The sequence below is a fragment of the Gopherus flavomarginatus genome, chromosome 1, assembly GCF_025201925.1.
Source record: "Gopherus flavomarginatus isolate rGopFla2 chromosome 1, rGopFla2.mat.asm, whole genome shotgun sequence".
NCBI lineage: Eukaryota > Metazoa > Chordata > Testudines > Testudinidae > Gopherus > Gopherus flavomarginatus.
Window position 1 is genome coordinate 202,511,031 of NC_066617.1, and position 17,178 is coordinate 202,528,208.

Consider the following 17,178-nt stretch of genomic DNA (forward strand, 5'->3'; position numbering starts at 1 on the left):
GTACATACACACAATAGATAACTATGCTAGACACTTGCCAAATACATAAGATATAACTCTACCCCAAAAAGCTTTCCTCCTGATAGTTTAAAAAAAATCCCAAACCACTCAGCGTTATAGTACAATCAAACTTCTAACTCTAACAGTTATTCCTTCTTTTCATACATAAGGAATGCTGAGGTTTCAGACCCAACTGCATGCACTGTCAAATCTCTAAAGGTTTCCCTAGAATTTCCTTGGATATAAAATCAAACCTCTCTTTATAACAAGTAAACATTATGCTGTCTGTCAACATCAAACTTAAATTGCAATGTCTTTCTAGGGTATGTTGATCTCTCTCTCTCTCTCTCTCTCTCTCCCCCCCCCCTCTTTTGTTTGCCTCATATTGTATCTCATATATATCTGTCAGTCTTCAATCTAATTTTTCCAATTGTTCAAGTCTAAATTTCAGCTCTTTCTACATTCATCTATCACTTCTTTTCAAGACATTTCTCTGCTTTTGTAGCCCGCTTTGCTTGTTTCACTTACTACCTACTCTCACTTTCTCTCTAGTGTTCTCTCTGCTATTTGGTACAGCTTTATGTATTCCTAAGCATCGATCAGGTTGCTAGTTGTTAGATTTATTTTGTCCATTACTGGTGCATGCAAGGATGGAGTGATAAGCTTGCTCTTCCTGTGGAGTTCCTGAACTTCAAATAATTGAACTCTGCAATGCTTGCAAGCACTTTGCTGCCCCAGTATTCATAATTGTTGATTTTTTTTTAAACGTTTGTAAAATGTGAGTAGGTGAAATGGATTGTTTGTGGTTTTTGTTCCTTTTACTCTGGTTCTGTCTGTTATCAAGTCTGGTCTTGTGTTCTCGCTGGTTGTAGTTTTCTCTTTTCCCCTCTTAGCCATCTACCTCTGGTTCCCTTTTCTTTCTACTTCTTTCCTTGCCTTCTGCAAACACTCCCACAAAGTAAACAGTTGAGGAGTGCAGGAGCAGCTCTCCTATTGTGCTACTCCCTTTCTTCTCAAAATTTTAAGTGAGTATAAAATTTTCTATGCCACACTGATTCAGTAGTACATCTGCGGAGCTAAGACACTGCTGGAAGACTTTGCATAGAAAACTGTTTTAGCATCTGTTAGCTTAAGAAACAGAATCCAGAATGCTTGGGGATGGGAAGAGAGAAATAGAGGGATGGTTTTGTCTGCTGCAGAGTATGTGATACTGAAGCAAAAGGTTAAAGTGCTAATCATGTATAGTTGGAAGGGCTTTCGAAGAATTACTGTTATTGACTGAACAGCTAAACGTTAAAATCTAAGTTGTATTATGATATCATTGTACTAGTTTGCATCAAGTGCCATGATTTTAAGCTTCTTAGATATTTGAAGGAATTGACACTAGTCTTATAGTTAAAAAAACTCTTAACTGTAGTTTAGAAGCAGAATTCAAAGTTAGTCAATGTTTATGGAGTGAGATAAGTGTGCTAGTAACTTTCACCAATAGACAACTGATTTGTAATCTATTTATCTTATCTTAAGACTAGTCTCTTCCTCTGTCATTTCTTCTCCTGCTTCCTAAATGACAATTAGGTGGGGAATTTGGGTTTCCTGACATTGTCTTCAGTAGTAGTAGTGTGTGTGGTGGTGGGTTTGGTTTTTTTTTTTTCTTTCTTTTTTCAATGACAAGTGGAGGTAAACGTATGTAGTAGGTTTAGGAGTGAGGAATCAGCAGAAATCAGAAAATCTTAAAGACCACTATCATTCAGACAAAAGAAAACAGCTGTTGCAAGTTAATGCCATTCGTTTGGTACTTCTGTATTTTAATGGTTTTGATAAATTTCTGCTGTTGTTTAAGCAGCCTAAATTATTCTCCCTTCAGTTCTGTTTTCTTTTGCTTTTCTTTTTTTGTCTGGAAAACACAGTGGAATCTAGTAGGACAGGAGGCAGCTTATTCACTATTTTGTGGCTCTGTCACTGGCCATTGTCCTACTGGCTCAGTTCATGTCACTTTTTGTGTGGAGTTAGAAAAATGCCCATTTAAGAAAAAAAAAAAGTTAAACTCACCGACACTCTGGCATTGCGTTAACTTTGAAGAATAAGCAGTATTAAACAAGTGAACATTTTAAGTGGATGCATGGAGTTCCCACCAAATAATCCATTTTTGCCTTGTAATATCCCTTTTGGAGTTGTGTTTACAGTAGTTTAACTTGTACTCTTGTTAGGTTGAATTAACTTGTTTACAGAGTAAGTGCTAAAACTGAGTGCAAAATAGTCTTTTATTTGCATTCTAGTCTTTAGTTTAAATTTTTTTCTTATGTATTTGTAAAATCATAGCAAGATATTATATGAGCATGATGGTGCATCTCAAAGATTTTTAATCAAACAAGATAAAATTAAAATGTCTCCTTGGAGAGAGTATGCATTTTCATCAGCTGTGGAATTAGATGTCATATTCTTGCACTTGAATAGGACAGAGATATTATACCCAATGGAAGTAACGTTTTGAGCAACTTGTTCTGCCATTGCTAGAATCTTGTCTGTTTGTATGGCTGATTTAACTCTCTTCCTTACTACATCACTCTTCCATTATAAATAAGGGTACTTAGCTTTTGAGGAAATCTTGTTACAAGAGTGAAATGTAGCTCTTCACTAGTAAAGGCAAACAGGAGAAATGCATGGGATGTTGCAAAAACAGCGTGCATTAGTTTCTCCTCAACTAACAGTTTGTTTAATTTTACATCTTAGTTACCCTTATTTTTCACATAGCAATTAACTATAATAAAGTGTGTTTGTAAAACAGAAGATCTATTATAATATATCTTTGCAGTGAAGATCTATTTATCTTAACATACTTCCTTTCTGTTTCAGGCATCTGTTAGTAAGCTAAAAGTGACTGAACCATGGCTCAGTTTCCAACACCTTTTGGGGGTAAGATTTTTGTTGTTTGTTTGTTTTTAAATCAGAAAAATTACATTAATTTCTAAATGCATTCTAGATAGTAATGTCCATGAGACCCATTCACCTAATGTTTAGCCATCTGCTCTTCTGCTACTCTAAGTGTGATAAAGTGGGTTTTTCCTCTTATTATGTTGTACGCGAGCCTCTGAGTCTTATCATTTTGCATGAATAGTGTGTACCTCAGTTTCCCTGTGTGTTGCACCAATGCCTAGGTGGTGGGAATAAGTGTGTGTGACTTTTGCTGAGACCCTCAGGAGCAGGTGAGGCAGCTCCAGCTGCCTGCATGTAAGCAATGAACAGTGCCCTTCTTAATGGGAGACCCAGAAGGGAGTTGTGACCAGGTGACACTTTGCCTGGAAAGGGAGACAAAGACCAGGAGGAGGGGCAACGGGCATGTCGGAGATCAGCCAGGCAGTCTGTGGATGGGGATTCGGAGGGAGGAAGGACTTCAAGTAAGAAAGGAGTCAGGCAGGGTTGGAAAAGAACTGTCCCTAGGGGCAAGAAGCCCTCCATCCTGCCCCAATCTCATAATGGGAGCAACACTAGATGGGCAGCTTGCCAGCTGGAAGATCACACCTGAGTCCCAGTAGCCCACACCTGTAGCTCTCAACCTTTTCAGACTGTAGTATTGTATCCATTTCAGGAGTCTGTGGCTTATATACCCGCTTACAAAATCAGACATAAATATACAAAAGTGTCACAGCCCACTATTACTGAAAAATTGCTTACTTTCTTATTTTTACCATATAATTATAAAATAAAGTAATTGAAGTATAAATATTGTTTTTACATTTCAGTGTGTGGTATATAGAGCAGTGTAAACAAGTTGTCATGTGTGAAATTTTAGTTTGTACTGACTCAGCTAGTGCTTTTTGTGTAGCCTGTTGTAAAACTAGGCAAATATCTAAATGAATTCATGTACCCCCTGGAAGACATATGTGTGCATCCCGGGGTACACGTACCCCTGGTTGAGAACCACTGGCCCACACCAACACCTCTATAGTTAAACCTCTGACTGTGGAGCTCAGCTGCATCCCCCCCTCTGCTTTCATATGGATTGCAAATGGAGGGCACTGAAAACTGACAACACCAGCTTCCTCCTGTATAAAAATCCATATATGAACCCCCTCCTTCCACTCATGGAACCCTAATCATATGCCAGGCCAAGACCTCCAGGTCTAGCACAGACTGTCTGGCTGACATAGGTCTCATGCAATACAAAGAGCAGAGCTTCTGGGGAGCCCATCCATGAGCTCTAGGCTACTTTCTTCCCTGAGAGACCTAGAAAGGACCTGTGTGGGGAAGGGGAGACACAAAGCCTAGCCTCTTTGAGCGCAGGCAAATTGGTAGCCATTTGAAATATATTTTTGGAGAAAACTCTGAGCCCAATTACACTTTTCTCTCTCTGAAGCAAGATTATGGGGACAAACTCCCAAAGGGGAAGTAAATGAATAATAAAATCAGTGCTTGGTTCCCTTGCTCACCTTCGTGGAGTGCAGCATGGCAGACCTGTGCAGAAAAATCTGATCGTGGACAAATGTTGATTTTTCTAGGCATGTATTACGCCCCTCTCTATCTCCAAAAACGGAAGTTCTTCCTTCTTTAGGATGTAAGGCCTGCAGTCTAGATCAGACAGAGACTCAAATAGCAAAATAATAATTATTAAAAACCCACAATAATATATCATAGGCCAGGTGTCAGCAGACTTTCAGAAGTGGTGTGCTGAGTCTTCATTTATTCACTCTAATTTAAGATACTGCATGCCAGTAATACATTTTAACGTTTTTAGAAGGTCTCTTTCTATAAGTCTATAATATATAACTAAACTATTGTTGTATGTAAAGTAAATAAGATTTTAAAAATATTTTAAGAAGCTTAATTTTAAATTTAAATTAAAATGCAGAAGCCCCTGGACCAGTGGCCAGGACCTGGGCAGTGTCAGTGCCACTGAAAATCAGCTCGTGTGCCACTTTTGTTTGGCACGTGTGCCATAGGTTGCCTACACCTGGCATAGGCTTTTTCAGACGAGAGTGCTGGGTGCTGAAAATATGCTTAGGAGGCCTACAGCCACCCAAGGTGGGCTATAGAGAGATGTGTCCCTCCTCATGGACCCTGGAAAGGTTTAATGGAGGGGTAGAAATGTCCTGAGCATTGCAGTGCTTACTTCTGTCAAAGTCCCTAATAGTTCTTTTTCTCTCAAAGTTTTCTTTCCTTTCATCTTGCATTGTGTTTTACTCATTCTTTGCTTTATTCTTAGGGTATTGTCTGTATCCTACAGCAACACAATTACAGTGCTGCAGCTGTGCCTTTGTAGCACCATAGTGTAGATGGTTCTTACAGCGACAGAAGGGATTTTTCTGCCAACGTAGTTAATCGATCTGTTTGAGGGATGGCGTGATAGGTTGATGGAAGAACTCTTCTGTCAACCTGGCTGCCTCTGCATAGAGGGTTAGTTCAACCTAACTGCATTGCACAGGACACAAATTTTTTCACAGCCCTGAGCGATGTAACTAGGTCAATCTAATTTTTAAGTGTAGACCAGGCCCTAGTGTTTCAGCAAAACTTTTTTCTGTATTTTGAAGAGATATTAGTCCTTTCCTGCTGAAGAAAAATATATAGAGGCTCAATTTCTATGAGTTCCTACTCTTTTTGCTCTATTGCTTCAATAGGTCAGGGACCATATTCTAAAACTGTTCAAATGGGGTTTCCGAAAAACTGGCATGCTTTATGGTTTGGGAGACCTGTGTGGATGATGTCCGGATCTCATTAATCCTACATTTACAGTGTTTGCGCTCAATATTGGAAGTGCTCAGCATGTTATGTTGGAATTTCATTCACAGAGCATATCTGAGTCTTATTGACTAGTCTTAAACTCTGGACTATATTGCTTTTGTCCTGTCACACAAGATGGATAAACTGTTTTATGAACAAGTTGTGTTTGAAATAATGTTTGAACCATGTTTATATGAAGTTCTTAAAATGGGTGTACAGAGTCTTTGAGAATTAGTCATAGTAATTGGGAGTTTTCTTCTCTTGTAGTCTGGTCATTTCGTCAATTTAATTTTCTATTCCAAAAAATAAATCTGGAACAGTTTAGTGCTCTTTCACTTTTTGATAAATGAAACTGAACGATTATCTTTTAGGGTTCCAGTGTCTGATAACATACCTTTAAAAAAAACCAGATTTGTTAAAAGCTTTAAAGGACTGGCCCAGGTAAACTTAGGCAGTGATGTAGAAATAAAGAACAAGATCTAGACAACTTGTTTTTGCAAGTCTGTATCTTTAATGTCCTATTCAGGAGAACTGTATTTTGTTAGCATTAAGTGTTTTTGGTTTCCTGAGATTCTGGCCTGCAACAGTTAGATGATATTGCTGCAGCAGAGCTAGTAAATATTATGTGCTCCTGGAAATGTTGACAGTGTTGTATTACCGATCCAAAAATTATGAACAACCTTATGTGCAATATTGTGTAATAGTATCTTAAATACTTTCTTAAGTGAGAGATGAGATGTTGTAGTGTTGGCTGTAAGAATGAGGAAAAGTAACCTGGAGGACAAAAGAGAAACATGAAGAGAAGAGAAACAAATGCAATAGTGTTCCGACTAGACAGTGGAAGTAGATTCTGCACATCTGTACTAAAATCTGGAGAAGGCATTCTTAATGTCACTGTATTGGGGTTTTTTTTGTTTTGTTTTAAAGGTAGTTTAATGTGAAACTTACTAAATATTGAACTACAAACTTTACATTTGCTCTGGAGGAGCCAAATAGTACAAAATACTCCTACATGTTGAATTTCTCATTCACTCAGGAGTATAGTGTGGATGCTCTCTTCCTACCTTGTGCTTTTTTGTGGCCTATTTTATATCCTCTTGCATGTTCACATCCTTCCTGGATGAACAGGTGGCATTTATTTCTACTTCTGTAATGGTGCAAACCCACTTAATGCATGACTGTTGATGGCTTGTGACACCTCTTCACTGTTCTATTTAGAAGAAGAAGAGACTGCATCATGTGCTGCGCTGCATATGCTGTTTGAGTGGGATTAGTTTCTTAAATAAGCAAAACCACATGAACTTTCCATGTTTTCTCTTTCATTAAACAGACATCTTTTAAGTGTTGTCATCACAAATTGCATTACATGTTGTGTAGATTATTTATAACTTAAGAGGTCAATGAGCATAAAATTGCTGAAGCGTTGTTCAGGTGTTCATTTCAGTCTTTGGTGGTTTGTTATGGTAACACTATAGATATGGCTGCCTATTCAAGGATATGTATGAATGCAACTGTAGATTAGTTGGATACGAGATTATTTTTTATCTAGTCTAATACTTAAGTTTTCATAGGCAAATTAATTCTGCTAGTACCACCAAGTCAGAAGGTTAAAATGTTAAAACTTTGTGTACACAAGACTTGTAAGGGGGGAAAGTAGTGTATCTTTTATGTACTTATTTCTGACTTCTTATATATTTTCTTTTTACACAAGGCAACCTGGATATCTGGGCCATAACTGTGGAAGAGAGAGCTAAACATGATCAGCAGTTCCATAGTCTGAAACCAACATCTGGATTTATCACTGGTAATTAGATAGTTTTCACATCCAATTCCATTTAATAATATCTAGAATTCATAGTAAATAAGTATGTACAAAAATTCATGGGAAAAATGCAGGCATGATTTTATTCATACTGTATTTCAGCTCTCTTGTATCTCTCTGTCACATCAACGCCATCTCTTTGAATATTGCTGAAAACTTTTTGTCTTCTCCCTGGTTTATACCACTTGATTTTTCTCTTGTGTCATTCATGCAGTCATACCTGGTTGTCTAAAGCAATGCTACTCTATCTTGTAGAACCGCTTGTTACTTCACAGTAATCCATTGTCATAGAATCAGAATCACAGAAACATAGTGGGATGACTTGATGTTACTTAAATTTGATGACTGGCACCATTGCGATACATTGTCATGTTGATTGATCAATATACACAAAAGACAGGCTAATTGTAAGTTGCACCTTTTTTAAAATCAAATCTGTTTAACAATTTAGTTAAACCAATGAAAACCTCTGTATGGACAGCCTTGTATATCCATTTACAAGTGGTTTATATCAGTTTTAACTTGTGAGGATTAAGCAATAAATCCACACACATGGCTTGCACAGGTCTTTTAAACCACTGCAGATCAGGTTTAACACCAGAGTGATATCAAGATCTTGTTCTGTGGCTGTTTGGTGGCTCTGTTTGGTTCTCTTTCCTCTCTTGCCGCAGCTACATGTGGAGAAAGAGAATGGAGGGTGATATGTCACCTTCCTTGCTATCTATCTGTTTGAAGGTATCCAAGAGTCTCCGATCAAATCTGTGGTTTTGAGAGCCTCATCTGTGGTTCTAAAGAGCCACATGTGCCTCTCCCGGCATAGGTTGATTATTGCTGCTCCTCATATGACATTGTACAAAATCTGGTATGGTTCTGTGTAACTTAATTTTGTAAAATAATTGATATGTAATACTACTTGTAGTCTTTCTACTTCTTTCCTTCATAGATTATCAAATTTCCTTTTCAGGGAACTAATCCTGCTGCACCTAACCCTAATGTGCTGTCTTGTTTTTCCCATCCTTACTCTTCTACCTTTCCCATTTTCAGTCCAGGTTTGCAAACTACCTAAAAAATTTTGCTATTGCTTTTCTCAGTGGCTAATTAGTCTCAAATGATAACTGAAGAGTCCCTTATTCAATTTGTGCTGATGGTTCTGTATTGTACCTTAAATACCCATGAAAAAATAGAATGTTTTATGTTTGTATTGATGGGAAATAGTATTTCCTGTGGAGAAAGTGTATGCTTCCTTGATTTCACTGGGCAGATGATTCCAATAAAGAAAGAGCCTTTAAACTTGGATTGGGTAGCAGGACCATATGTTTCCTAGTGTTCATCTCAATAGATCTTTCTGGAAAATGTTAATGTCAATTGAACTTTAAATTTGCACCAGTTGCTTCCATTTTAATATTTAAAGCATGGGGTGGATATCTCCCCAATAGATATCCTTGATTCACCAGTACCTAAAATTCCATTTGTAGTATTGCTTGTAGATTGCTAAGTGATACACTGAATTTAAATAATATTCTGTAGTATGCTCCATGTTACAATATATGCCTTTTAATGTTGCTCTTTTGAATGTTTTGACTTGTACTTTAACTTTTAGCTCTGTCTTCTGGGTATTATTAGCAGTCCTTTTGAAATGATGCCTTTCTAACTTATTTTACAGGTGATCAAGCTAGAAACTTTTTTTTCCAATCTGGATTACCTCAGCCGGTATTAGCACAAATATGGCAAGTATATTTAAAAAAAAAAAATGAAAAAAAAAAACAACTTCAGTTATATTGGAGCAAGGAATTCAATTACTCACACTTTACATGCTGCTATTTAAAATCACTTGCTTTGCTCAGCCTATAGGCTAAAAGTCAACAAGACAAAAGTCCTTGTTGCTTTGGTCCGGCAGTGAATTTTTTTAAAGTTATTAATGTATGCCTCTTGATGGAGGTAGCCATCTTATTGGAAAGTGACGTTTGTAACCAAGTGGTTTAGTAGGAAGTGTAAGAAGAGACCATATAAAATGTTTCCAGCTTTGTTAAACCAATATTAATATAATCATAAACTGCAACAATTAATTTTTTAAATACTAAGATACTCGATATACTAATGGGACTGTTAAACCAGACCTGCACAATTGTCATGACATTTATAATCTGCATAAAATCTACTCTCATCATAGTTCAGTGATAATGGAGTTTAAGGTGGGAGAGGAGGAACAATGATTTTATTATTCCTGGGTGAGTGAAAAGTACGAATTTGCAAAGCTGTGTTAAACTGTTTAAAAACCCAGTTGGAAACTGGCACCTAGTTTCTTCATGTAGGGCTTTCAAATTGCTGCTGTTCCAAATTATGTCAAACTTTGACTCAGAAATGCTAATTTTAATGAAAATCTTGAAAATATATTCTCTTACTACTGACCTTCCTTCTAAACTGAGCAAAATGAATATAATTTTCCTCTGCACAGTGATGGGTGGGGCGGGGGTGAGGAAGGGAGGATCACTGTGTTGACATGGTATCTACATAGATGAAAGTTAACATTAACCAGTAAATACAATGAGTTGTTTTCCATGGTGTCTCCTTATTGTGGCTGCTCTTACTTTTATACTAGTAGAAATGTCTCAATATTCCATTCCCTTAGGGAAAGAGTGGCTCTCAATGAAAAAGAAGCGTTATCTTGCAAGAAGAGAGCTGCTTTGGAAATGAGTATCTGCCCTCTTGCTGCTTTATGAGAAGGCTTGAAAGAGAGGGTGTGCGTGGGTGTGTTTTTGCTTCATTTTTGGTCTTCGAAATATAAGGCAAATCACATTTGGCCGTATTTTGCTGGAAGACTTGTTGAAGGTTTCAAATGTCCATTTAAAATTTCTCTCTCCTCTTCATTTAAGAGGATGGAATGTTTAGTCTTAAGACATTATTTCTCTAAAAATATTCACTAGGCATTAGTTTTAAATGAGTGTTGTTAAAACTAAACAGTTGTAAATAATCTGAGGGCTTCTCTAAACAAAGGTTTAGTGCTCAGCAAGCTCGGGTGTAAATCTATCTGTGTGGACCCTGCTAGTGTGCATTCAGAAGTTCTCTCATGTGCATTGACCTACTCCTGTTTCAAAGCTGAGTAGATCAAAGTGCACTGGGAAACTTTTAGTGCGCAGTAACAAGGTCCACAGGACCAGCTGGTGCATGGCAGTCTGGTGTGCGGTAGATGTACAACTCAGCTTGCTGCGCATTTAGCTGTTCGTCTAGACATACCCTGACTCAAAATTTCTTCCCTTCTGAGTTTTATTTAAACTTTTTGTCTCTTGAGAGATGATCATTCCACTAGTTCTGTAGTCATAGAGACTAGACCTGATTTTTGTAACTTAAAAAAGCAACAAGCAGAAATAAAACTTTAATATATTAAGGCACCTTTTTTGGTCACTTCTTAATTAAGAGGAGTCTGCATTTTAGGTTAGATAGGCCAGATGATCTCAATTTGTTTCTTCCATGGAATTAGATGTAGTGAATAAGAGGGTGGAATCACAATAGCTAGAGCAAGAATACCACTTGAAGAAAAACTTCCCTCTTCATTAACTTCTTTGGATGAAGCAAAGTAAATATCCGTCTGTAGAGCAGGGATTGGTAACCTTTGGCTGATGGCCCACCAGGGTAAGCATCCTGGTGGGCTGGGCCGGTTTGTTTACCTACCGCGTCCACAGGTTTGGCGGATCATGGCTTCCGCTGGCTGCAGTTTGCCGCTCCAGACCAATGGGGGCTGTGGGAAGCGTCATGGGCCAAGGGATGTGCTGGCCACCACTTCCCGCTGCCCCCATTGGCATAGAGCGGCGAATTGCAGCCAGTGGAAGTTGTGATTGGCCGAAGCTGTGGACATGACAGGTAAACAAACTGTCCTGACCCGCCAGGGGCTTACCTTGGCAAGCTGCGTGCCAAAGATTGCCGATCTCTGCTGTAGAGAGTCTAGCACAGATTATTACTGTCTTACAACAATAATAGGCATTAAAAAGGAACTCTAAGTGGCTCTTTCCACAGAAACAGAAACCACAGTTAAAAATCCATGATAGTTTCCTTTATCAGTTGAAGCATAATTGTGTGTAACTAGACAACCATTCTCAGCCAGATCTTTGGCCTGTAATGCAATGGCAAGAAGGCAATTATATTGATAGCCAAATGATGTCACAATAGTTTGTTCAAAGCAATCTGAGATGTAAAGCAACAAGAAATTGTGACCTCCCCCCATTTGAGGGGTAAGATACTCCAAAGGACATCTTTGTGGTGGATTAAACAATCAGTATTATAGTTCCCAAAGGTCTTGTGATAGCATCAAATCTTTGTGCTTATTCATGTGGATCCATTGTGACTACTTGGTCTGAGAGACTTCCGTGGAGGAAGTGTGTATAGCACTTACATAGGAAAAGCTTCGTGAGGTGTCACAAGATCTATTCAGTGGATTCATCTGCCTGAGTCTTTAGCTCAAGTGCTCTGTACACTGTTTCAGACTATAGGTCCAGATCTTTGTTTGTGGGAAGAAAGCTATTTACAATCCTTAGTTTTCTGTCTGTATTCTCTATTTCCCTGTCTAGTTGGAGTTCACTACTGACAAAACCCCCAGCTTGTTAGGACTGCCACACTGTCATTTTCTATGAAGTTTATAGAATCTGTAAGAAAAATTTAAAACAAATACAAAAAGCAATTTAAGGCCCCCAGTTCTGCAAATGTTTAATTACATGTGTATCTTTACTTGCCTAATTATTTCCAAGGCCTTCAGTAGGGCTACTTGCTTGAGGTAAAGTTTTACATATGATAGTGTTGGCAGGATTGAGGCCTAACTCATTAACTTGTTAGATTCATGGCTCCAAAAACCAAGTCTGATGTAATGCAAAGTCACATCTGCTTTTATAGATTCTTTTGTTAGCTATGGAAGCACTTATCTGGGGAAGTACAGCTGTGAGGCAGGAATTGCAGAGGGTTTGGCCTTGTTGACTGATAGTTCAGACACCCTTCAGATCTGTTACAGGAGAAGTAATGCATTTTATAATTGTCAAAGATACATCATCTCATAATTTTAAAAAGAAAATTTGGTTTGTATATGTCATGGTATAATTCCCCACTCTAAACCTTAGCGTCCAAAAGATGGGGTACCAGCATGAATTCCTCTAAGCTCAATTACCAGCTTAGTACTTGTAGCGCTGCCACCAACCAGGAATTTCAGTGCCTGATACACTCTGGTCCCCCCAAAACCTTGCCCGGGGACCCCCAAGACCCAGTCCCTCTGGATCTTAACACAAGGAAAGTAAACCCTTTCCCTCACCGTTGCCTCTCCCAGGATTCCCCTCTCTTGGTTACCCTGGAAGATTACTGTGATTCAAACTCCTTGAATCTTAAAACAGAGAGGAAAATCCACCTCCCCCCCCCTCCTTCTCTCTCCCCCTCCCAGACTCTCCCTGAGAGAGAAAGTAATCCTAACACAGAGAGAAAATTAACCTTTCTCTCCCCCTTCCCTCCTTTCTCCCCACCAATTCCCTGGTGGATCCAGACCCAGTCCCCTGGGGTCTCACCAGAATAAAAAAAAAAACCAATCAGGTTCTTAAACAAGAAAAGCTTTTAATTAAAGAAAGAAAAAACAGTAAACATTATCTTTGTAAATTTAAGATGGAATATGTTACAGGGTCTTTCAGCTATAGACACTGGGAATACCCTCCCAGCCTAAGTATACAAGTACAAATTAAAATCCTTTCAGCAAAATACAAATTTGAACTCCTTCCAGCCAAATACACATTTGCAAATAAAGAAAACAAACATAAGCCTAGTTCACCTCATCTACCTAATACTTACTATTCTGAACTGTATCAGAGAGATTGGAGAGAAACCTGGTTGCACGTCTGGTCCCTCTGAGCCCCCAGAGTGAACAACCACCAAAATCTAACCGCACACACAAACTTCCCTCCCTCAAGATGTGAATGTATCCTGTCTCCTGATTGGTTCTCTGGTCAGGTGACAGCCAGGCTCACTGATCTTGTTAGTCCTTTACAGGCAAAAGAGATATGAAGTACTTCTGTTCTATTAACTCTTATCTGTTTATGACAGCATATTTTTAAAAATATCTTCAAGTTTGATTTTAAAAGGTGTAGTTCTCTTTTAAATTTGGTGAAAACTGGATTGTTATTTTGAGTAATGCAAAATCTGTTTTCACTAAAATAGAATGTCAGGAAAAGCTACCTAGTTGAAATCTTCTGCCCGACAGAGCCATTTTGAAAATATTTTGAAGTTGCAGTAATTTGTTTTTAGACGTGATACTACATGAAGGCTGTATTATAAAATTAAAATAGCAGTAATTCAGTTCTTCAGAAAACATCTGTGAGAATGTTGGGAGTTTTGTAGTGCAGCCTGAGGAGCTGCTATGGTTTATCATGACAATTCCTCTGCTGATCTACTTTTTTCAGACTTTGTCGTCTATCAAGCCAGTAATCTATAAAGTGTCTAATAATCTTTGAAATGAGACCGTATGATTCAGAAGGTAAGAACTATTTTTAACTAGGCCATAATCTGGATTTCTTTCAAAACCCACAGCGCTATTTCTCCCTCCTGAAATCCTCCACCAAATCTCCTCATCTCTAGCTTAGTTTAAACTAGCACTGGAAATAATCAGTGAAAGCTGCTGCTTGTTATATTCAGAGTTCTAGTTCTGCAGGGTGATAGATTTACCCTCTTCTGACACCTGTTTTACTCCTAATAGTCTCAAATTTGTGGAAGCTAGAAGAATGATGAGAAAATGTTATGGTAGGGCAGACCCTGGGATTTTACTATTTAATGTATACAGTAATATAGTGATTCTCAAGGCTTAATTCCTGCTGTTGGGTTTGAGTTTGATGATTTAGGATGAATTTGGGAATTTAAGGCTAGATTTAGTCCAGATCTTCAGTTGCAGTAGAACTTCCTTGCTGGAGTATGTAACATTCTAGAAATAACCTTCAGAAAGATATTTTTGTAGTTTAATAAGCCATGATCTAAGACACACAAATCCTGCCTGCCCAATCCTTGTCCTCGCCATCAATCTCTCAGAAGGCAGCACTGCAAAGATTCCACTGCAAGGTATGGGGAAGATGGTAGTGCTGCTTCTACCAAAGTGTAGATGAGGAGAGATTCATGTGAAGAGGACCCCTTTTGCACCTAGATTTTGGGGGTCTGATTCAGCCTTTTGCAATTAGCCAAGTAAAAAAAATCTACAGTTATGAACACAGGAATGTTTTATAGATATAATAAATCTGTAATCAATTTACTGTCGTACACTGGTTTCCAGCCAGGTCTCAAATAAATGAATTAACATACATTAAGTTCTTCCTAATTTTGTTATAACTGGATACTTTGTTTTGTGGAACAGTGAAATGTAGGTAGTAGTTACTGTCAGCTACTTACAGCACTCAAGGCATAGCTTTGTATTTCTGCTAGTGCACTGCAGTTATTTAAATGTGTGTAAATACTGCAGCTTTCTAGTTGTACTTCATTTTCCTGAAATTTGTGTGAAGTTGAGTAAAATAGCAAAACTGTTGAACTACAGCAAATGAATAGGACAGCAGGAAAGACATTAACTGGAAATGAAAGATTTTATTGACTAAGTGGGTAGATGGGAGTTTTCTCATTCAATGAACATAATTGGAATTGTCGTATCTTGTTTCTGATTATTATTATTATTTTCACATAGAAGGAAACTATGTAGATTAAAAATGTATTGTTCAAAATGTGGGAAACTACTATTGGAATAATAATAATTCCACCTAGCTAGATATAATGCTTTCCATTAGGAGATCTCAAAGCACTTTCAAAGGAGATCATTATCATGTAGTGTCCGAATGAACCAGTCATATGCAATGTGATGATACTTAATAGTATTCTCATGGTCAGGTGTACGGCAGTAGTTTGTAAATAAAAGTTGATTATGTGGTTGTAGAAGCCTTCTGGGCAGAACAAATAAGCGCTGTTACAAAGGCATTTGCTTAAATATTTTACACCCCGCCCCTGCTATTGTACCACTATATCCTAGCATCAGAAATCACTTAATTGCTTGATCTGACAGTGCCAATTGGATGGGTTCAGCAGAACTGACTTCTACATATGAAAAGTGAGAGATCTGTTTAATGGGGAAACCACCAGTTGCTCAGAGTGTGATCAAAGAAATCTGTCAGAATAGCTTTCTTCAGGCAGTCTCTTTCTCTGATTTATCTTTATGGTTGACCACCTGAGGACACATATATATATATATATATATATATATACAAACTTGTTTTGTTTTGTTTTTTCTACCGACCAGTTACAACTTGGGGTCTGAATAAAGGATGACTAAACCCTGAAGAAAACTTTAATCAAAATAAACATGCTTTTCCTTTGAGTATTCTTGTAGACTGAGTGGCCTTTTTATTTGCCCTCAAAAGGTCTAGTGTTCTTTTTGTAAACCAAAATTAACCTAAATATTTGCTACTGCATTCTATCATCTTTAATACTTAGCAATTTATAAGTAAGTTACTACACTTGTGGTATTCATATCTATGCTTCCTTTCACTCAAATGCAAAAGACTGGAGGGCTAGTTATAGCCATTAAATCTCTGGATTCCTGGGTAGAAATTCTGACAGATCAGATGCCTTTGACCTCAACCTTACTGTTTGTGAACATTTCAAAATCACCATGTAACTTGGTATAATTCTGATTTTTTTTTCTAATCAAGAATCCCAGAAGTCAAACGTGACTCCTGTAGGTCAGGATCAAGGTGCACTGGTTGAGCTATGTGAGTTTTAAAAAGTAAATACTCACAGTGGTGAGGAAGTGGAGACTTTTAATAAGCTGGGTCTTCCATTACAAGAGCTGGATGATACTGGGGACAGCAAGAGAATTCAACATGTTGTATGATAGCATCTCTCTTGGTGATATCCTCTCCAGCCATTGGGAAATGTCCACTCTGATCTTCTTGTCGAAACTTAAACTGTGCATTTCTTTGACAAAGGAATGATATTTTAGTTCAGTACCGCAGTTGTGGGGTAATATGCACAAGGCTGAAGTCTAATTGGTAGTAATTTGCTATTTGACCTCTCAGTTGATTAGTGTCCCTACTCTAACTATATGTTTTGAGTTCTTCATATCTGTTTCATCATATAGATTTTTATTGTATTGTTTTATTTTTTAAGTATTCTGTACAGCATGTGTCTGTCTGGTTGCTTGTGACAAATGTTTCTGTATTCCCAGTAGAGTAGCAAAAGGCAAAAAGACTTTAGGGAAGTTAATCAAACTCTTGGTATACATACACAGCAATATATAGCACTGTAGGGAGACATTGCACTTGGTAGCTGGCAGAAAATGGACAGCCCTCATGAATTAGGCTATGTAGCAAGTCTACTTTGCGTTTTAACTTTTTCCAGGAACAATTCTGTTCCTTCTAGCGAAAACTCCATCTTTGTTATAATCTATAAAGTTCTCTTCCTGTAGGGCTTCCCAGAGGATTCAGGGGGCCTGGGGCAAAGCAGGGGAGCTGTGGCGCTTGTACTCACCAGGTGGTGGTCCGGGTCTTTGGCAGCGGGGGGCCCTTCAGTCACTCTGTATCTTCGGGAGCACTGAAGCGCCCCCACCGCTGAAGTGTCACCGAAGACCCAGACTGCTGCTGGGCTAGGGCTCG

At 38.2% G+C, this 17,178-nt stretch overlaps 1 protein-coding gene across 9 annotated transcripts in view; it reads left to right on the forward strand.

Moving 5' to 3' along the window:
- Positions 1-17,178, forward strand: part of ITSN1 (intersectin 1) — a 218,273-nt gene that overhangs the window by 49,115 nt on the left and 151,980 nt on the right. For all 9 annotated transcript variants that reach the window (XM_050929035.1, XM_050929025.1, XM_050929057.1 and 6 more), the window contains 3 exons: positions 2,854-2,913; positions 7,427-7,519; positions 9,201-9,264. In XM_050929035.1, the coding sequence (XP_050784992.1) occupies positions 2,886-2,913; positions 7,427-7,519; positions 9,201-9,264 (185 nt within the window). In that variant the 5' untranslated portion in view covers positions 2,854-2,885. The remainder of the gene's footprint in view (positions 1-2,853; positions 2,914-7,426; positions 7,520-9,200; positions 9,265-17,178) is intronic.